The 22,011-nt window shown below is 34.5% G+C and overlaps 2 protein-coding genes and 1 long non-coding RNA gene across 10 annotated transcripts in view; all 3 read right to left on the bottom strand.

Moving 5' to 3' along the window:
- LOC116025008 overlaps positions 1-4,098 on the bottom strand; it is a 6,848-nt gene extending 2,750 nt beyond the window's left edge. The window contains exons 1-5 of one of the 6 annotated variants that reach the window (XM_031266061.1): positions 3,996-4,098; positions 2,334-2,571; positions 2,122-2,157; positions 1,503-2,025; positions 649-857 (exon numbers count right to left, since the gene is read on the bottom strand). In XM_031266061.1, coding sequence (XP_031121921.1) covers positions 793-857; positions 1,503-2,025; positions 2,122-2,157; positions 2,334-2,477 — 768 coding nt within the window. In that variant the 5' untranslated portion in view covers positions 2,478-2,571; positions 3,996-4,098 and the 3' untranslated portion in view covers positions 649-792. Of the gene's footprint in view, positions 1-38; positions 488-573; positions 858-1,502; positions 2,026-2,121; positions 2,158-2,333; positions 3,948-3,995 lie in introns of those variants that run through there. The other 5 variants (XM_031266064.1, XM_031266063.1, XM_031266062.1 and 2 more) reach the window with 5 other exon arrangements.
- Positions 4,099-7,780: 3,682 nt separating this feature from the next.
- LOC116025012 lies at positions 7,781-8,272 on the bottom strand. Its single transcript, XR_004099565.1, has 2 exons — positions 8,112-8,272; positions 7,781-8,020 (listed from the first exon to the last, which is right to left on the bottom strand). It is a non-coding gene; the product is annotated as an uncharacterized LOC116025012 (long non-coding RNA).
- A 1,272-nt stretch (positions 8,273-9,544) lies between these two features.
- LOC116025009 (probable inactive histone-lysine N-methyltransferase SUVR1) lies at positions 9,545-13,273 on the bottom strand. Of its 3 annotated transcripts, none has more exons than XM_031266065.1 (5): positions 13,179-13,273; positions 11,672-11,909; positions 11,451-11,486; positions 10,804-11,326; positions 9,545-10,183 (listed from the first exon to the last, which is right to left on the bottom strand). In XM_031266065.1, the coding sequence occupies exons 2-5, from the start codon at positions 11,849-11,851 to the stop codon at positions 9,795-9,797; spliced, it is 1,128 nt and encodes a 375-aa protein (XP_031121925.1). In that variant the 5' UTR covers positions 11,852-11,909; positions 13,179-13,273; the 3' UTR covers positions 9,545-9,794. The 3 variants fall into 3 exon arrangements, with proteins under 3 accessions (XP_031121925.1, XP_031121927.1, XP_031121926.1); XM_031266067.1 differs by having other exon boundaries at positions 10,804-11,323; XM_031266066.1 differs by having other exon boundaries at positions 11,672-11,905; positions 13,179-13,272.
- Between the last annotated feature and the right edge of the window lie 8,738 nt (positions 13,274-22,011).

Raw genomic sequence — 22,011 nt, 5'->3', positions numbered from 1 at the left:
TTAGGGGGGGTGGGGGGTGGGGTGGGGGGCAGACTTACGTGCATAGTGTCACCCACGAGGCGTGAACCTAGAGCAGCAGTGGGAGTGCTATCCATCCAAAAACGTCCAGCTGCGGGCACCATCTCTCGAACACCATGTCTAATGGAGTCAATGAAGTGGGGCCTGTAAGGACGTAAGGGCGCGCCTTGAGTATCACCAAGGCACCTGGCGGCAAGCGGATCGTATGGCTCATATTCTTCTCTCTTGGTAGGTTGTGGTGAAGGTGGAGGAATAGGTTGCGAAGTGGGTTGTAATTCTGCCTGGGTAGGTGGTGTATCCTTTGGTGGAGAAAGTGCAAGATTAGGGGAGGCAACTTCCACCATGGAGATCCCTGCGCCATCCAAGATAGGTTCTGGTAAGCAACCTATGAATGACTCCTCATCATCAGAATGCGACCTGGCACGCGTGCGGTACGTCCTATAAATCTGAGGATGGCTAGATGGAGGTGCTGGTGAAATAGCGAGGTACGTTGCCACATTCAGTACTAAAAAATAGAAAAAATCTAAAGGGACAAAGAGGGAGATAAGAACTCACCCAGTGGAGGCCCATTGCTAAGCTGGTGAAGGAGGAGTGGATCGTGATACATCCTGTGATCATGTGGCCCCCCAGCACAGAGAAGCTCTAGGTGTGTGGATAAATCAGGGTAGGATTCTGGTGTGTAAGATGGAACCTGGGTGGACCAAGCAAAGCCTAAACCTGAGGCATTATTCTTATATGCCACATCTAGTGTAGCTCCGGATTGCATCTTCGGATCTAAAGATGATCCTCATTCCTGATCAAACCATTTGCATTTGATGATCCACCTTTCTTTGCTGACACTGCAGCAAATTTAAAACTGTAATCAATTTACAATCTAAAAGTTCCCAGAGAAGAGCTCTAAAAATAGAAGAGCTAATTATAAGCATTGTCTCACAAGTAATTGGCATAGAGAGCAGATGATGACAATCATAGAGAACAGATGATGACAACCCCAATGGGCAATGGCCCTCCCAACCACCATCATCTCATAAATTTCTGGTCACTTTTTAATGTTTAAGAGGTTAAATCCAAAAGCCCAATTCAATATGATTAAATTTGGAATACATGCTTTCCTCAAAAAAAAATTTTTGAATACATGCTTTTCCCTTGGTTGTCTAGACCAAAACTTAATTGAGATCTTAATTAGAGTGCTCTCAAAATTATTGACCAACTAATGGACACATCAAATAGTAGAATCAATTTTATATCGATGTGATGCAACATTTCCTTGGAAAAGTAATTCAGAAATCTCTCTCAGAAAATCATTGATAATTTTGAGAAACCTTCACAAATAGTAAGACATCAGATTTGCAGTGACACAGTAAATATACCAAATTTCAAAAGATCAAAAGAGAGTCTGGAAAGGAGTCCAAAAACCACTCCTTTAGGGCCATGAGCCCATGAGAAATGGGAAACATGGTTCAGTAACATGAACTGGCACATACCTGCATGAGTGCCTGAAACAGGAACTTCTTGGGGCATGTCTTCAGTGACCGGCTCTTCTTTAGGTTTGATCAATGCGTGAAATTTCTTTTTGGATGACTGTGCATTGTTAGGCTCACTGTTTGGCTTTTCAGCCGACATGATTTGAGGAGATAGAACTTCCTTACCCCTCTCAGAACCCAAACCAGTTCCTGCACAACAAGAACTTGGCTGACTTTTGTTTGCACCAGAAAGCTGAGGCAAAGAATATGTTTCCTGTGCTGTAGCATTGGGAGAAACAGGCTGTTTTCCTTTGTTCTGAGCAATAAACTGACATGATGCAGACTGTGGTTCAGAATTCATATGGCCATTAGAGGAGTTGTGCAGTCCAAGAAGTTCAGCCCCCTCAACATCATGCCTCACCTGTGAAGTTCCACCCAGGCTGGATGGTGATGATAGATGAGCTTTCAGTCTCAAACGCAATCTTTTTAAGGGCCTTATAGGCTCTTCATGCCCAACCTCTTCTTCCTTAACATTATCCTCTTGCTACCCATATATATATGGAAACAATTAGTAGCATTACTAATACATCAACTTTAGCATCCATAAAGCAGATTAGCATAAACATCAAGAAGTCCTTACTTCAGCATTCTTTGATGACTTCTCAAGGTTTGCTGCCTGTAAGATGAGGAAAGCAATAAAGTGAATACACATTTAAGAATAATAGCTGACAGAGTTAAAAATAAGTACAACGAATTGATTAGCTGGAAATTAGCATGGATTACTGTTTGAACTGAAAAAATAAAATAAAATAAAAGGGAGATTGGTGAAAGAAGAAACAAAATCATAATCACCTCAGCTTCCTCATATTCAAAAATTGCCTCTATAAGGGGTCTATAGTTCTCCTCTTCAATGAGGTCCCAGTTTTTGTTATACAACTTCAAAACATGTATCAATGCGGGCTTCACCTTGTCTTCAGAGATCCCAAGCGCTTTCATTGCACGAAAGGCACTCACAACCCTAGGATTAACTATTCCTCACCCTAGCAAGCTCTTAGAGCAGCCTTGGATTCACAATCAAGGGTCAACCTAACTTTTTTCACATCCAAAAGCAAATAGAAAAGAGAATTTATGTGAAAAATAAAAACATTAATTTTTCTTTTGAAGGATACAAATTACAGAAACATAGATAAGCACAGGCTGAATTGACTCTAAATAAACATGGCATTAAAACAGCAATTATTACACTTCATAAAACTTTCAAAATCCCAACTGACTAAGAGCATAAAAGTACCTTACAAGAAGTAATAAACTTCAGTTTTTTATTAATGAGTAAAGGGCAATATCTGGAAAGAAAGAAATTGCTTATATTAAAGACAAATAAATCTAAGCTAAGTCCAAAGGTAATTACAGAGTCTGTTCCAGTTCATAGCCTAATACTGGGCAAAAAAAATCCCAAAAGAGCTGTAATTCCCCATGAATGTCAGAATGCCAAAACAAAAACGCCACCCCCCATCTGGGCCAAAATCATCCAACTTGTTGAGCAATCCAACTATTAGGGCCAACCCCATGCTAGAGGTCATGGGTTTGAAACTCTACCCAACCAATAAAAAGAGACTATGCTCCACGTGTTTCTTGGAGCTTGTCTGGCTTGCGCACGTCAAAAGACGTGTTGAGCATATATATACACTATATAAAAATAAACATGCAACCCAAATATTAGCTTAATCTTTTAGTTGAGATGAAGCACATGCTTCAATTCAACTGGGCCAAACTCATGTAGTATGTCAATCTCATCAAACTTGGGTAGATGGTGAAAATGGGCCTAAGTAGTGCCCAACACAAGAGAAAACAAGTTAAAGGCAAATAATACGAAGATTGAAGATCAGGAACACGGACTGAATGCAAGTGCTGAGAGAATCTCAATCATTTCTTCAAGCATTCAAGCCCAAAATTTGTAGTATTCAAGCAAAGCTTGATCATAACGAAGTGAAATCCAAAGTTCATCCTGTTCTAGTAAAGAAATCAAATTCAAAGTTCATTATGTTCAGGAGTAGATCATTCGTGGCAAAAAAAAAAATCAAGTCCACGGCTCATTGAATTCAAGCAAAGACCATTATGCATCAAATAAAAACTGTATTACATGAGGCATTAAAAGGTTCATGAAGCAAACAAGCCTAAAGTTGGTTGAGAAGTTAAATCAACAAGTAGGATTTAATACTTGATGGGTGATGATCCGTTCGTGAAGTATCTAGGGTCAATATTGAAGTGAAGAATTAACAGCCCAACTTTCACCTAGAAATTTTACCTAAATTAAGTCTAACGGAAAAACCTAGAGAATTAAACCGAGAAAAAATGAGTGCATGAAATCCAGAAATCTAGTTCTCCACCTCGCTGAAGCGAAAGTGTAAAATATACATAAAACCAAGCATAACAGAATATTTGTTGAGAATTAAGAAACGGAGCAAATGCATGAAGATTTAAAACTGTAATGAATTGATTTAAACGTAGATTTACCAGTGTTCATGGTTGGGGTCGCAGAGAATCTAGGGCACAGTGAGGCATCTCAAGAGCAAGTGTGACCTAGAAAGAGAAAATAAAATTGAATTAAAAAATAAAAGATTTTCAAAAAAAGAAAAAGAAAAAAATAAAAAGTTTAAAAAATAATTAAAATTTTATGCTCCCAGACGGGCGCCAGAGTTGCGTCTCGCCTCATGTGTGGTGAGGTGCAACTCTCCTCCTCATATTTATGAAAGAACTCCAAATTAGTAGTATAATCTTGTATCTTCTTGCTCTCTCTTTCATGCTGACATTTTTAATCTAAAAAATTGTGCAAAATGCATTATTGGTGACCACTTGAGGAGGAACTCCGAAGCTAAGGGAGAAATCGAGAAAGAGGAGAGGAGAGTTGGAACACGTGGAGGACACTTGTCATATTTCGTAGATGTAACATATGTACACTTCTCCTTCCAATTTTTCAAGGAAGGAAGGTTGGTAAAAAGGGCATGGCTAGTAGAGCCGTCAAAACGGGCTTGACACGCAGAGCCAGCCCATTCAGTCCCCTACTTAGGTAGGGTATGAATTTCGAAAATAGCAGCCCGCTAAGGAGCGGGCTTTTTTGGCCCTCCCCGCTAGCTTGGAGGGTCGTGGACTGCGCACGACTTATTTAAAAAAAAAAATATATATATATATATATATATATATATATATATATATATATATATATATATATATATATAATATTTTACTGTTCAAGAAAATTCTATCAGGCGCAGGCGAAAATATAAATTTAGAAAAAATACTTCCTGACTTTTTTTGCTTGAATTTTTTTTTGGAGAACCTACACTTATATAACTTGATATCAATAAAAAGTTTGGATTGAAAACATGGTCTAGTAATCACAAAAAATTTCGTTAATTTCTTGATAGTGTGTTGTCCAACAAAATTCTGTCTGAAATAGTTTAAGGAAAAATTTCCAGAAAAATTACTTCTAGGCTTTGGATTGATATGAAAATTTTTGTGTATGTTCTAGACTTGCTGAATTTCATATATGAAGAAATCTGTATCAAAATTGATTACTAAATACTCCCAAAAAATTTCACAATCTAGGTAAAAAAATTCTAAATTTTCTTCCATTTCAAGTTTTATATATATATATATATATATATATATATATATATATATATATATATATAACCTAAAGAGTAATAACCTTAATCCTAGTTTATTGTTTTAAAATTTTAGACTACAAACTTTATAATTATTGTTATGTATTATGTAATGTCTAATGCTTGATGAACTATTTCTTATGTTAGTTATGTAACAATTTATTATTATTATTATTATTATTATTATTTAACCTGGAGGGTGTGGTTGAGTGGTAGGGATTCATCTATACTTAACCAAAGGTCAAGGGTTTGATTTGTTCGATGGAGCAAATTTCTTTTATTATTTTTAAACTGTACAAATGGTAAAACTTAACAAAGTAACAAAATAACAACTTTGGACTAAAAAAAAAAAAAAAAAGTGATGTGGCGGGGGCCCGCCTGGCCCACGGGGGCAAATTATGTATGGACCCGGGTCCACCTTGCAAGGTGGACCCAAGTCTATGTTCATAATTTTATAATTCCACAATTTTAGAACTCTATGTTCACAATTTACATATGTAATTTCGAACTCTATATTCACAATTTTAAAACTCTATATTCACAATATAGAGTTATGAAATTGTGAACATGGACTTATGAAATTGTGAACATTGAGTTATGAAATTATGAACATGAAGTTATGAAATTGTAAACATAAACTCGGATCCACCTTGCAATGTGGACTTGGGTCCATGGCATAACTACTGGCCCACGGGGCAGGGCCCAGGGGTGAGGCAATCTGTGCCAGTAAAACCCAGGCCCACCAAGGAGTGGTCTTTTTTATAGCGTGTATTATTCTTTGACTAATATCAATAGAGAACGTCGTTTCTGAGCAATAATCATTCTAGGCCAACCTTAGTCAAGTATGTTTTTTCTCAAAACTCTAAAGTATTTAAAATTGATGTGTATATAGTGTATTTGCCTAAATTTTGAACAATAAAATTTTCATTTTGTGCGTCGATGGTGGGTGTGTTGTATAATGTTCATTCTGTGCACCGATCTATGCAACAGTGAACACAAATTATATTGCCAGCCGCCCAGCCTAGCTTTACAAGAGAACACAAATTATATTGCGGATCAGGATCTACCTTACAAGATGATTTATGGTTAGTTTTAGGGTGTGTTTGGTAACCCGGAAAATGATTTCCGAAAATCATTTTCCGAGTTTTGGGTGTTGGCAACCTCTAGAAAATGTGATCAACAGAAACATTTTCCGTTGACCACGGAAAATTAGTGTATTTTTCCAGAAAATTAGGGTTGTCCCTCTCTCAATTCGGCGGACTGGTTTTTGGTGGTCCGCCGGCTCTGGTTTGCGGCTGAAACCAGAGCATCGGCTGCTCTGGTTTCCGCCGGAAACCAGACGACAACGAAGGTTTTTTTTTAATTTTATTTTATTTATAATAAATATTATTAGTTTATATATTTTTATATTTAAACAAAATAATAAAAATATATAATTATATATTTCTACTCATTTTCTGGAAAATGAATTGAACACACAAAGACAGTTTTCCAAAACGCAACCAAACACTGGAAATCAAACCATTTTCTGAAAAATGACTCATTTTTCAGAAAATATTTTCAGAAGTCATTTTCGTGCTTTCCAAACACACCCTTAATGTTAGCCCGTCACACCTTACAAGTGATCACAATTGTATTGTGGATTAAAATTCATCTTAGAATGTGAACCTTAATCAATTTTTAGTGTTAGCCTACCCAACCCTATAAAAGGTTGCAAATTATATCGTGGACTAAGATCGACCTTGCAAGACAGACCTTAATTCAAAACAACATTATTTTTTTTTAGAAACTCAAAATTTAGCTTAATATTAAGAAACTAAGCACTATACGCTTAGCTTTATGTTAAGAAACTAAGCACTATAATATGTTCATAAACTTAAAATTTAATATTCATAAATTAGACACTACAATATTTAATTTGCTACATATTCATGACATGTCATACATACATTTAGAAACTCAAAACTTAATATTCATAAATCATGACATGGTATACATACATTTATTCAAAACTTAATATTCATAAATCATGACATGTCATACATATATTTAGTCAAAACTTAATATTCATAAATCATGACATGTCATACATATATTTAGTCAAAATTTAATATTCATAAATCATGACATGTCATACATACATTTAGAAACTCAAAACTTAATATTTATAAACTAGAATCAAAACTTAATATTCATAAACTAGATACTATACATTTATAAATATAAAACCTAATATTCATAATCTAGAATGTTTAAAAATTCAAAACATAATGTTCAAAAATAATTTCAGCATGGTAAAACGTTGTCATTTTAGACTAGGGCTGCAAACGAGCCGAGCCGAGCTCGAGCCTGGGGTGGCTCGAGCTCGAGCTCGTTTGGAAGGGTGATGCTCAAGCTCGAGCTCGAGCTCGATCGAGCTCGAACATCGATGCTCGAGCTCGAGCTCGGAAGTTCTCGAGCTGCTCGAGTCGAGCTCGAGCAGCTCGATTGTTCGAGCTCAAGCTCAAGCTCGATCTCAAGCTCGATTTCGAGCTCGAGAGCAGGCTCGATTTCGAGCTCGAAATCAAGCTCGGCTCGAAATCACGCTCAAATTTTCAGCTTGAATTTTATGCTTGAATTTCACATGTTTCATCATACACTTACTGTTTTATCCATAAATAAATAATACAAATTTTTAAACATTCAAAAGTCCAAAATAAGTTCAAAACTTCACTTCAATATCAACTACACTTAAAGCACTCAAAATAAGTAAGTTCACTAGTCCAATTCAATATCAACTACAAGTCAATAACAACACTCAAAATAAGTTCATAGATCTACTTCAATATCAATTAAAAGGCAACAACAGCAGTCATCCTTGATTCCAAGAAAGATCTGTTGAATTTGAAAAAAGAAAAAGAAGCATAATATTAGATAAGTGAAGAATGCTAAATATTTGTTTAAAAACAACAAAAGAATAACTTACTTTCATGAGTTGGATACCGGAAGAAAAATTTCTTGATATGATTTCTCTTTCTGAAAAAAAAAATAAGAAGATAAAAAGTGTGTAAGTAACCAAATGCTTTAAAAAGATAATCACATCATCATCATTTAATATAAAATTAAACTTACCAATAGCAACTGCCTACTGCCTCACATAGCTGACTGCCTACTGCCTCAAAATCAAGTAGAGAAACCAATAACTGCTTCTAAGTGCTATGTTCAGTTATTTGCTATCTTATTTCTTGCATATCCATAACAAAAACTTCAACAAAAAAAAACTTTTTTGTGTCTTTGATTGTTTCCTTGTATTCCTTGTTTAATTATTCTTGTTATTCAAAGAAAAAGATAAGAAAAAAAAATTAGTCTTTGGCAGTGACTGTCCAGAATATTTCTGCCTGGCGCAATCAAGAACAAAAATTCGTGAACAAGACTTCCAAACCTTATTTTTCATTGAATTCTTTTCTGGAAGTCCTACTCTTGTTGAACTTGATATCTGGAAAATTTGGGCCAAAAATTCCTTACCAATCTTTCCCAAAAAATCCTTAAAGTTCAGTCAGTTTCTGGTTAATACTGTCCAGAAATTCTGCCTGGCGCAGTCAGGAAAGAAATTCGAAAACAAATGCTTCCAATACTCTTTTGAACTTGAATTTTTTTGTGTAGGACCTCAACTTATAATACTTGAAATCCATAAAAAGTTTGAGTAGAAAAGTTGCTCCAATAAACACAGAAAATTCCGTGAACTTCTTGGCAGAATCTGGTAGTTTTTGTTCCTGAACTAAAACAATGTTCTTGAAGTTTCTTGTCCATTTATCATTCTGAACTAAAACAGTGTTCTACACACAATCCACAGGCTACACACAATCCACAGTTCCACATAGCACACAATCCACATACCACATAGCTATACACAATCCACAGTTCCGAGAAGCAGAGTGAAGGCGAAAGGGAGGCGGTGGGTGAAGGCCGAAGGCGGAGCCGTGGAGGGGAGAGTCGGCCGGTCATCGTCTCGTCGATGATTGCCGGCGGTCGTCGGTTGCGTAGGAGATGGCCGAGAAACAGAGACGCAGAGAAGCAGAATGAAGGCGGAGGGTAGACTGCAGAGGATTAGAATTTGGTGACTTTGGCCTTTGGGGGGAATATTAGGGTTAGAATTTATATATATTATATTTTATATTATATTATACATGGCTTGCGAGCGGCTCGTCGAGCCACGAGCCTAAAGAATTATAGCTCGAGCTCGGCTCGATTGTTAAACGAGCCGCTCGAGCTCGGCTCGAGCTCGACTTTGACCGAGCTCGAGTCGAGCTTTGACCGAGCGGCTCGCGAGCCGCTTGCGAGCCGCTCTGCTCATTTGCAGCCCTATTTTAGACCATGGTTCACTTGCAAGTACCTATTGTACAAGAGACTGACTAGCTCTTTAGGTTGTACAACACCACATTTGAAACTTCAATTTAATAGAACATCAGTTGAAGTGCAACCAAGCAGTGCACTACAAGGCTCTGCTCACCCAACTGTGAAAGTATTTAGGTTACATTGATACACCATAAAAGATGTTACGGCTAATGTAGAAAGAAAACTTGAAACATCTACATATTTAGCCAACATTCCTTGACAGCAAAGTCTTTATAAAAGAATAATAAGTTTGCCATTTTCCCAGTGCACCTTCCTACTCATCTCTTGTTGCTTCTGAAGCGCTGATGGAAGATTGAGCACGCAACTCCAAGAAGCACTCGCAAACATCCTGCATTACTTTGATCACAGAAAATTTTGGGTCGACATCTTTGTACTTACTCAGACATTTATCCTCCATCAACTTCACCACTGCATCTAGGCTAGGCATCTCAAAGTTGGGTTTTCCTAAAATTGCGCTACAGTTCAGAATCACTTTCATATCTCCAGAGGTTGAGGAAGCTACCTCCAGGTTATCATTGGCTCTTGCTTCGCTTGATAGAGCTAAATCTAGTGTAGCTCCGGATTGCATCTTCGGATCTGAAGGATGATCCTCATTCCCGATCAAACCATTTGCATTTGATGATCCACCTTTCTTTGCTGACCCTGCAGCAAATTAAAAAATGTGATCTTTAGAAAGAAAATTTTGCAATCTAAAAGTTCCCAGAAAAGAGCTCTAAAAATAGAAGAGCTAATTATCAGCATCGTCTAACAAGTAATTGGCATAGAGAGCAGATGATGACAACCCCAATGGGCCCCGGCCCTCCCAACCACCACCATCTCATAAATTTCTGGTCACTTTTTAATGTTTAAGAGGTTAAATCCAAAAGCCAAATTCAATCTGATTAAATTTGGAATACATGCTTTTCTCTTGGTTGTCTAGACCAAAACTTAATTACAGTGCTCTCAGAATTATTGACCAACTAATGGACACATCAAGTAGTAGAATCAATTTTATCTTGATGTGGTGCAACATTTCATTAGAAAAAGTAATTCAGAAATCTCTCTCAGAAATCATTGATAATTTTGAGAAACCTTCACAAATAGTAAGACATCAGATTTTGCAGTGACACAGTAAATATACCAAATTTCAAAAGATCAAAAGAGATTCTGGAAAGGAGTCCAAAAACCACTAAAGTTAAAGTACTGGACAAATAAAACTCCTTTAAGGCCATGAGCCCATGAGATTTGGGAAACATTGTTCAGTAACATGAACTGGAACGTACCTGCATGAGTGCCTGAAACAGGAACTTCTTGGTGCATGTCTTCAGTGACCGGCTCTTCTTTAGGTTTGATCAATGCATGAAATTTCTTTTTGGATGACTGTGCATTGCTAGGCTCACTGCTTGGCTTTTCAGCAGACATGATTTGAGGAGATAGAACTTCCTTACCCCTCTCAGAACCCAAACCAGTTCCTGCTTTACAAGAACTTGGCTGACTTTTGTCTGCACCAGAAAGCTGAGGCAAAGAATATGTTTCCTGTGATGTAGCATTGGGAGAAACAGGCTGTTTTCCTTTGTTCCGAGCAATATATTGGCATGATGCAGGCTGTGGTTCAGAATCCATATGGCCATTAGAGGAGTTGTGCTGTCCAAGAAGTTCAGCCCCCTCAACATCATGCCTCACCTGTGAAGTTCCACCCAGGCTGGATGGTGATGATAGACTAGCTTCCGGTCTCAAACGTGATCTTTTTAAGGGCCTTACAGGCTCTTCATGCGCAACCTCTTCTTCCTCCAAATTATCCTCCTGCTAAACCATATATACGGAAACAATTAGTAGTATTACTTTTTTTTTAAAGTTATTAGTAGTATTACTAATACATCAACTTTAGCATCCACAAAGCAGAATAGCATAAGCATCAAGAAGTCCTTACTTCAGCATTCTTTGAAGATTTCTCACGTTTTGCTGCCTGTAAGATGAGGAAAGCAATAAAGTGAATAAACATTTAAGAATAATAGCTGACAGAGTTGAAAATAAGTACAATGAATTGATTAGCTGGAAATTAGCATGGATTAATGTTTGAACTGAAAAATAAATAAATAAATAAATAAATAAAAGGGAGATTGGTGAAAGAAGAAACAAAATCATAATCACCTCAGCTTCCTCATATTCAAATATTGCATCTATAAGGGGTCTATAGTTCTCCTCTTCAATGAGGTCCCAGTTTTTGTTATACAACTTCAAAAGACGTTTCAATGCGGGCTTCACCTTCTCTTCAGAGATCCCAAGCACTTTCATTGCACGAAAGGCACTCACAATCCTAGGATGAGCCATTCCTCACCCTAGCAAGCTCTTAGAGCAGCCTTGGATTCTCAATCAAGGGTCAACCTAACTTTTTTTCACATCCAAAAGCAAAGAGAAAAGAGAATTTATGTGAAAAATAAAAACATTAATTTTTCTTTTGAAGGATACAAATTACAGAATCATAGATAAGCACAGGCCGAATAGACTCTAATAAAACATGGCATTAAAACAGCAATTATTACACTACATAAAGCTTTCAAAATCCCAACTGACTAAGAACATAAAAGTACCTTACAAGAAGTAATAAACTTCAGATTTTTATTAATGAGTGAAGGACAATATCTGGAAAGAAAGCAATTGCTTATATTGAAGACAAATAAATCTAAGCTAAGCCCAAAGGTAATTACAAAGTCTGTTCCAGTTCATAGCCTAAGATTGGGCAAAAAAATCCAAAAAGAGCTGTAATAATGTAATTCCCCATGAATGTCAGAATGCCAAAACAAAAACGCCACCCCCCGTCTGGGCCAAAATCATCCAACTTGTTGGGCTATCCGACTATTAGCGTAGCCTTTTAATTGAGATGGAGCACATGTTTGAATTTGGTATCAAAGCCCTCGGCCAACCAATAAAAAAAAAAAGACTATGCTCCACGTATTTGGTTGGAGCATGTCTGGCCACACACGTGAGATGGCGTGTTGAGCATATACTATATAAAAATAAACATGCAACCAAAATATTAGCTTAATCTTTTAGTTGAGATGAAACACATGCTTCAATTCAACTGGTCCAAACTCATGTAGTATGTCAATCTCATCAAACTTGGGTAGATGGTGAAAATGGGCCCAAGTAGTGCCAAACACAAGAGAAAACAAGTTAAAGGCAAATAATACGAAGATTGAAGATCAGGAACACGGACTGAATGCAAGTGCTGAGAGAATCTCAATCATTTCTTCAAGCATTCAAGCCCAAAATTTGTAGTACTCAAGCAAAGCTTGATCATAACGAAGTGAAATCCAAAGTTCATCATGTTCTAGTAACGAAATCAAATTCAAAGTTCATTATGTTTAGGAGTAGATCATTCGTGGCAAAAAAAAAAAAATCAAGTCCACGGCTCATTGAATTCAAGCAAATACCATTACAGGAAGTCAGGAACTTTACCTAAATCAAGTCTAACGGAAAAACCTAGAGAACTAAACCGAGAAAAATGAGTGCATGAAATCCAGAAATCTAGTTCTCCACCGCGCTGAAGCGAAAGTGTAAAATATACATAAAACCAAGCATAATGTTGAGAATTAAGAAACGGAGCAAATGCATGAAGATTTGAAACTGTAAAGAATGGATTTAAACGTAGATTTACCAGTGTTCAGGGCTGGGGTCGCACAGAATCTAGGGCATACTGAGGAGGAACTGCCAAGCTGAGGGGGAAATCGAGACAGAGGAGAGGAGAGTTTGAACACGCGGTGAGTGATGCATATAGATTATAGAGCATCTCGATGGGAGAAGCGCGTGGAGGACACTTGTCATATTTTCGTAGATGTAACTGACGACTTTTCTGTATGACGTGGCAGTTAGAAATTTGAGTAATTCGTAGATGTAACTGACGATTTTTTGCCAAAAACGAAAAATATTACGTAGATTCTCCACAAATTAATAGACATTTTTCTTTGAGTCCCACCAGATAAAAATAGAATTGTTATACCGTGGACCAGAGTTTATATTACGGATAATTTTACATGTATTTTTAATTTATACTCCTTATGATTTGGCATGCTTTGATTGTTGTCATGCTGTTTATTCATTCTATTTTTTCTTCCCCAACCAAATTTGAACACAAGTGGAGTAAAAATTGGAAGTAAGGTTTTAGAAGTATATCAAGTATTTTTCTTATATCTGTGTATAGTATAAAGGCTCAGTTAATTTTTGCCCATGACTTTTTCAGGCGAGTTTTTTTTGTACTTTGTGCATTATTGGTTGTTCCCTGCAGCATAAAATTCCTCATTTGCCATTGTCAATGCATAGGCCGTTCAAACTACGACTAATTAGAGGACAACGCCGGCACTGTTACGGTGTGCCAGTTGTTACTATGCTTCACATGGCCCTCTGACATTTCATTTCTTCCTTGTATACTTTTGCCTATTCTCTACAAATATTTTGGTCTTGTTTGCGAGAATTGCGGATTTTATAATCTTGGAAATTGTGCTTATTATATTTTATTGATTTTAGATGTACTTTTTATCCAATTTTTTAGGTTTCCACTTACTTCAATTGTCTTTTGAAAGACTTTTTTTCCCTTGAGGGGCGTTGTTAGCTAATTCGTGGATTGATTTATCCCTTGCATAAACTCCCACTCTTTCTTATATATAGCATACTATTATACATTGTAATGAACCTGGAAGATGAAGTCGAGAACTGAAAGTAGGAAGAGCCCAATAAATAAGGAAACAGTCTGGAACGGCATTGTTTGACACCTTTCTGTTATTGGCAGTTAAGAGCTAGCCCAAAACGCCGCCGTTTGAAGCTGTTCGTTGGTGGTAGTTGAATACACTTCGGACGACGTCGTTTTATCAGGTTCTCCGTTTTGAATCTGTTAGCAGTCAGCTGTATTTTTGCAGTATTTTTTCAGTATTCTAACTTAGCTCTTGGCTTGTATTTAAATCCTTGTTAGATTATGAGGGGATTATGTTGAGATTTATGATCATTCCTTTTCTCTTCTCTCTCCCCTAAACCCCTAATTTCTTCCCCCCCTTTACCTCCCTTTCCCTCTGAATTTGTTATTTTACTTCGTTGCATACATAACTTTAATTTCTTTTCGGCTTGTTTTTATTTTCTCCTGAGAAAATTGTACTTTTGGTCCTATGATTATAAGGGTCTTGTTAATTGCAACACTTGACTTTAAAAACTGACAATTTAGTCCCGTAACTATGCAATTTTTAACACATTTGATCCTCCCGGCCAAATATCGCTGAAAAAACGTAACCCTTTTAAATTATTTATGCATAGGGGTAAATTGGTCATTTTAAGCCACCTTCTTCTTCCTTAGCTTGCACCTGCTCATCGTACATTCCTAGAATTTTCCCAATTGTAACTGCTAGCCAAAGGATTTTGCTTAAACTCATTTCCATGCTCATATAACTTTTACAATCCAACAACAACAACAACAACAATAATAATAAGGGTTGATGGCGAACGAATCCAAACAGTTTTACAATCCAACGGTTGACAGCGGACGGCGAATTGCGATCAGCGATGGGCGAATGAAGGCCGAGCAGGGAGGAGGGATTTTGACAGGTGGGTAAGGGTTTTGCCCAATGGTAAAATTTATTGTAGCACCCTTCTTCTTCTTCCTTCCTGTTTAACAAGCTTAAGGCGTTGAACGGCGAAAGGAGTAGATTGGCTCAGAGCTTTGAGTATAACTATGGCGATTTCATCCCCATTCCTAGGCTTCCTCAGAAGAATGTGACTAAAATGACTAATTTGCCCCCCTGAATAAATAATTTAAAAAGGGTTACATTATCCGGCGACATTTGGCCGGTGATTTGGCCGGAAGGACCAAATGTGTTAAAAATTGCATAGTTACTGGACTAAATTGTTATTTTTTAAAGTCAAGTGTTGCAATTAACAAGACTCCTATAGTCATAGAACCAAAAGTGCAATTTTATCTTTTCTCTTTATGTAAGTTGTTGCAATTTTCTGTTACCATTTCTCTTTAATTGCTTATGATTTTCTACTTGTCTCTCATTTATCATTTTTGTTTAAGTTTTATCATCACGTTTGTATTGTTTTGGTCGACATTTTGTATACATTATTTGTTTGAATTAAACATATTTGTCGTTATTTTGTTACTGATCATTCAACAAAGATGATGTTGTAACCTGATGAGAATGATAGCAAGATAACACATCAGTTAAAACAATTTTCTCATGCTAAGTACAATGATTTTGAAAAAGAAATCCAAATCTGAATGTGTTAAACCAAGGTTGTCGCACCTCTGTGCAAAAGACACCTATACCTTTAAAAATCAGAAAAGTTGCCCAGGCAGAAATATAAGAAACTACACATTTGCAAATGGTTTTCAACCTTAATATCTATTTTAAACTATCCAGAATAGTATCAAAGGTTTGATTGTCCTCCAGAGCATGCATAAGTGTCGGAACAATCTCATCAATTGCTTACATTCCAAAAGGTCACTGCCTTCTTCCAGACCGGCAGAAGGCAGTGAAGGCCAGTGCCTTCTTCCCGTTGGAATTTCTATTATAATTAAAAATGTCTTTTAAAACATAAAATTAATTGTTAATTCAAATAATACGTACAATAGGGTAGAATGCTAAAAATTAAAACATAAAATTAATTGAAGGCAAAATTTTTTGCAACGTTTTTCTCAATACAAGATGTTTTTTTTTTTTTTTGAGAAGAACAAAAAAAAAAAAATGATGTGTAGTACTGTACTAACATGCCTGTGCTTAGCGGGTGTTTTGTGAGGCAGAGCCTTGCACGAAGAATGAAGTTTAAAATTTATAAAATATTAAATAAATTAATAAAATAGATACAGGCCCTGTTTGGTAAATGGTTGTTGGCTGATTGGGTTGGCTGTTTGGGTTAGAAGGTATGATTTGTTGATAATATTAGCTGATTGTAGAAAGTTGTTTGATAAATTGGCTGTAGCTTATAACTATTTAGTATAATTTCTTTTCTCAAAAAGCTAATTGAAAAGGCTGCTTTGAGTAGCCTTTTGAATTTTAGCATTTTGGAGTTACAAAAAGCTTATTAACCAAACAACTAATAGTGATCAAATAAGCCAAAATTGGCTGATAGGCTGATTATTTACCAAACAGGGCCACAATGTAGATGTTTATTTTATTGTTTTAAATTTCTTAAAATTATATACGACGCCGCTCTTTAAGACACACTTTTTAAAAAGTGAGCACCTTAAGCATTAAAATGGCACACGTTAAGTACACAAACCACGCACTTTAAACACACAAGCAAAGAAGCTTAAGAACACAAGTCACGCACCTCAAGTTTTAAAATTGCTCATCTTAAATACACAATCACACCTTAAGCAATGTATGTATATTTATTTATTTCGAAACTATTTACTCCGTATAATTTAATCTTTTGTATTAACTAATTTATTTTTTCCATTGTTCCATATTTAGAAATCATATCAAATATAGCATTTATAATTAAAAATGTCTTTTAAAACATAAAATTAATTGGAGGCAGGATTTTTTTGCAATGTTTTCCTCCCTAACAAATGGTTTTTTTTTGCAAGAAAAAGAAAATGAGTGTAGTAACAATTGAATCATGTGCTCCATCCAACTAAAAGCCTAAGCTTATAGTTGGGCTGCACATTTATGTTTATGTTATATTTATGCTCACACGCCCCCTTACGTGTGCGGGCCGATTGACTTGACTTTGATGGGCTCTATGTTATATTTATGCTCACACGCCCCCTCACATGTGCGGGCCGATTGACTTGACTTTGATGGGCTCTAAGCAACACGTGGACCATAGACGGGCCGATTGACTTTGATGGGCTCTATGTTATATTTATGCTCACACGCCCCCTCACGTGTGCGGGCCGATTGACTTTGATGGGCTCTAAGCAACACGTGGACAATAGACGTTCACGTGTGCGGGCCGATTGACTTTGATGGGCTCTAAGCAACACGTGGACAATAGACGTTTTTACGGGTGGCGCAGAGTTTCGAACCCATGACCTTTTTTTGCATGGCTCTGATACCAAATTGAATCATGTGCTCCATCCAACTAAAAGCCTAAGCTTATAGTTGGGCTGCACATTTATGTTTATGTTATATTTATGCTCACAGTAACATGTTTGTGTTCAGCGGGTGTGTTGTAAGGCAGAGTCTTGCACGAAAAAGGAAGTTAAAAATTTATAAAATAGATGCGATGTCAATTTTTATCTTATTATTTTTAATTTTTTAAAATTATATACGCCGCTATTTAGGACACACTTTTTAAAAAGTGAGTACTTTAAACATTAAAATGGCGCACGTTATGTACACAAACCACACACCTTAAGCACACAAACAAAGAACATTAAGAACACAAGCCACGCACCTCTAAAACGGCGCCCCTTAAGTACACAAACCACGCACCTTAAGCAATGCCTGTATATTTATTTATTTCAAAACTATTTACTCGTATAATCTAATCTTTTGTATTAACTAATTTATTTTTCCCCTTTTTGCATATTTAAAAATCATATCAAATATAACATTTTTAATTAAAAATATGTTTTAAAACATAAAATTAATTGGAACGTGAATTTTTTGTAATGTTTTTCACCCTACAAGATGGGTTTTTTGGGAAGAACAAAAAAAATGATGTGTAGTAACATGCATGTGCTCAGGGTGTGTTGTGAGGTGGAGCATTGCACGAAGAAGGAAGTTTAAAATTTATAAAATATTAAATAAATTTATAAAATAGATACGATGTCAATTTTTATCCTATTGTTTTTAACTTTTTACAAATTATATACGACGCCGCTCTTTAAGACACACTTTTTAAAAAGTGAGCACCTTAAGCATTAAAATGGTCGCATGTTAAGTACACAAATCACACACCTTAGGCACACAAACAAAGAATCTTAAGAACACAAGTCACACACCTCAAGTTTTAAAATGGTGTAACTTAAGTACACAAACCACACACCTTAAGCTATGTATGTATATTTATTTATTTCAAAACTATTTACTCCGTATAATTTAATCTTTTGTATTAACTAATTTATTTTTTCCATTTGTGCATATTTAGAAATCATATCAAATATAGCATTTCTAATTAAAAATGTTTTTTAAAACATAAACTTAATTTGTGGCAGAATATTTTGCAATGTTTTTCTCCCTAAATAAATTTATAAAATAGATACGATGTCGAATTTTATCTTATTGGTTTTAATTTTTAAAAACTATATACAACGCCGCTCTTTAGGACACACTTTTTAAAAAGTGAGCACCTTAAACATTAAAATGGCGCATGTTAAGTACAAAAGCCACGCATTTTAAGCACACAAACAAAGAACATTAAGAACACAAGTCACGCACCTTAAATTTGAAAATTGTGCACCTTAAGTACACAAACCACACACCTTAAGCAATGTCTGTATATTTATTTATTTGAAAACTATTTACTCTGTATAATTAAATCTTTTGTATTAACTAATTTATTTTTTCTATTTTTGCATATTTAAAAATCATATCAAATATAGCATTTATAATTAAAAATGTCTTTTTAAACATAAAATAATTGGAGGCAAAATTTTTTGCAATGTTTTTCTCCCTACAAGATGATTTTTAACCAAAAAAAATAATAATAATAATTGATGTCTAGTAATATACCTATGCTTAGCGCATGTGTTGTGAGATGGGGCCTTGCACGAATAAGGAAGTTTCAAATTTATAAAATATTAAATAAATTTATAAAATAGATACGATGTCAATTTTTATCTTATTGGTTTTAATTTTTTAAAAATTATAAACGACGTCGTTCTTTAGGACACACTTTTTAAAAAGTGAGCACCTTAACCATTAAAATGACGCACGTTAAGTACAAAAATCACGCACCTTAAGCACACAAACAAAGAAGTTTAAGAATAGAAGCCATGCAACTCAAGTTTTAAAATGGTGCACCTTAAGTACACAAACCACACAACTTAAGCAATGTCTGTATATTTATTTATTTCAAAACTATTTACTCTGTATAATTTAATATTTTGCATTAACTAATTTATTTTTTCTATTTTTGCATATTTAAAAATCATATCAAATATAGAATTTATAATTAAAAATGTGTTTTAAAACATAAAATTAATTCGAGGCAAAAATTTTTGCAATGTTTAATTTTCTCCCTACAAGATGGGTTTTTTTTGGGGAAGAACAAAAAAAATGATGTGTAATAACATGCTTGTGCTCAGTGGATGTGTTGTGAGGCGGAGCCTTACACGAAGAAGGAAGTTTAAAATTTATAAAATATTAAATAAATTTACAAAATAGATACAAGGTAGATTTTTATCTTATTGTTTTTAAATTTTTAAAAAATTATATACGACTTCACTCTTTAGAAAAAATTAAAGTCATATTTCTTTATTAAAAAAATTATCAAACAATGTTGGTTTTATACGTAAATCACTTGTCATTACCTTAAAAATAATATTAATAATGATACGACATCGGTTATTCCAAAAACCGACGTCGTATATAAATTTGAATTTTTTAATAGGAGCCGATGTTTGTCTTTTAAAGAATCCAATATTGTTTTCTTAAAATAGTTATTTAAAATCACTACTATTAATATTACTATTACTATTATTTTTATTATTATTTTTTAAAACATACAACGTTGATTTCCTTAACAAAATCACGTAAAATAAAGAAAAAAAAAAAGCGATGTCATATTGTCTTTAAAATTCAAAATAATTCTTTAATTATTAATAATGTCGGTTAGTTTATACAACTGAAGTTATAATCTTTTTTAAAGTTATAAATTTATTTAATATTTTAATGACAATTTTATTAAAGGGAACGCGATATGTCCGATGTTATATGTTATTTCTTTAGTAGTGCAATGATCCTATCAATATATTATTAATGACAATGTGTATGAAAATATTGAGAATACTAACTTAAATCAAATTATGTAATAATATTAGTTAATTATTACAATTATCCGAACATATATTTTGTATTTTGTATGAAACTTTTACATATAGATCTACGTTGGGCCTTTATGCGCATCGCTCGTGCCTCGCTAATTACATGGTAAATTCTTATACAAAAATTTCGTATATAATGCAAGGTAGACACAAGTCTATGATATAATTTGCATAAAAATATCATATTCTTGTTTGTCACATCATAGAATAAAATTCGTATGATTTTTTCTCCTAAATTTTAAATTGTCAATTTTTTCTTTTACTCCTAAATTTTAAATTGTCAATTTAACTTCTAAATGGTTAGTCAATTCCATCGAACAAAGGGGTAGCTTCAAAGAATTTTGATGAATTACATTTTAAAATTAAAAAATAATTAATGATAAAAATTTTAAATTAGATTTTTTTGTATAACAACTCGAGTTCAAACAATGATATAGATTATAGAGAGTAGATTCTAATTAAAGTATAAAATAGGCTTGTAAGACTATCATTATTTATAAAAGGAAAAATGGTCAAATAAATCCCAAAATTTTACCCCAAAAATCAATTAGGTACCTAAATTTTTAAAAAAAATACAATTAAATCCTCAAACATGTTATTTTTGGTCAAATAGACAAGTTTATTTATTTTAATGATGAATGACTAAAGCTTGTGCAAAGTGTGATCTATTAATTCATAATAACCAATAAACCAGTAACTTTATCTCATTTTCTTCAATAAGAGAATAAGAGATTCAAATATGGAGATTTCAACAAATTCTTTGGGATGTGATTAGCATGGCATAGTAAAACACATAGGCTATGTTTGGCAAACCTAGCTGAAAAAGTAGCTGAAAACTGAAAAGCTATAAGCTCGAAGCTGAAATCTGAAGAGTTGTTATACTTAAAAGTGTTTGGTAAAATTAGCTTTTTAATAAGCTGATAAATGTAAAAAGACTAAAAATGACATCTTCATACAATTTAAATAATTTTAAATTTAAATAAGTTTGTTTATATATTAAAATATAAAATAATGAAATCAATATATTTAAATAAAATATAAAGTAAGAACATATATTTGAAAATATATAAAGTAAAAAAAAATATTTATAATTCATAAAATTAGTTCATACAAAAATTAATGTTCAAACATAAATATCAAACTGAAATTACAACCAAACATAATGAAAAAGAAAATGTCAAAAGAGTTTACATGCGAGGGGTAAAAGATGTCATTTATTTAAAATAATAAGGATAAAGATGAAAAAAAGTTAAAAAGCTACTAGCTTATTTTGAAAAGCTACCCCAAATAGCGTTTCAAAATAAGCTCTTATTTTAAGCTACTAGCTTATTTTAAGAACATTACCAAACAGAGCTTATAGCTTCTTAGTAGCTTAAAATAAGCTATAAGCTCCTAAATAAGCTCTGCCAAACAGAGCCCTAGTTACAACATTTGAATGGAATCTACTAAAATAAGCTATAAGCTCCTAAATAAGCTCTGCCAAACGGAGCCCTAGTTACAACATTTGAATGGA

The sequence above is a fragment of the Ipomoea triloba genome, chromosome 7 (assembly GCF_003576645.1).
Source record: "Ipomoea triloba cultivar NCNSP0323 chromosome 7, ASM357664v1".
NCBI classification, from domain to species: domain Eukaryota; kingdom Viridiplantae; phylum Streptophyta; class Magnoliopsida; order Solanales; family Convolvulaceae; genus Ipomoea; species Ipomoea triloba.
This window is presented reverse-complemented; position numbering and strand designations above follow the sequence as displayed.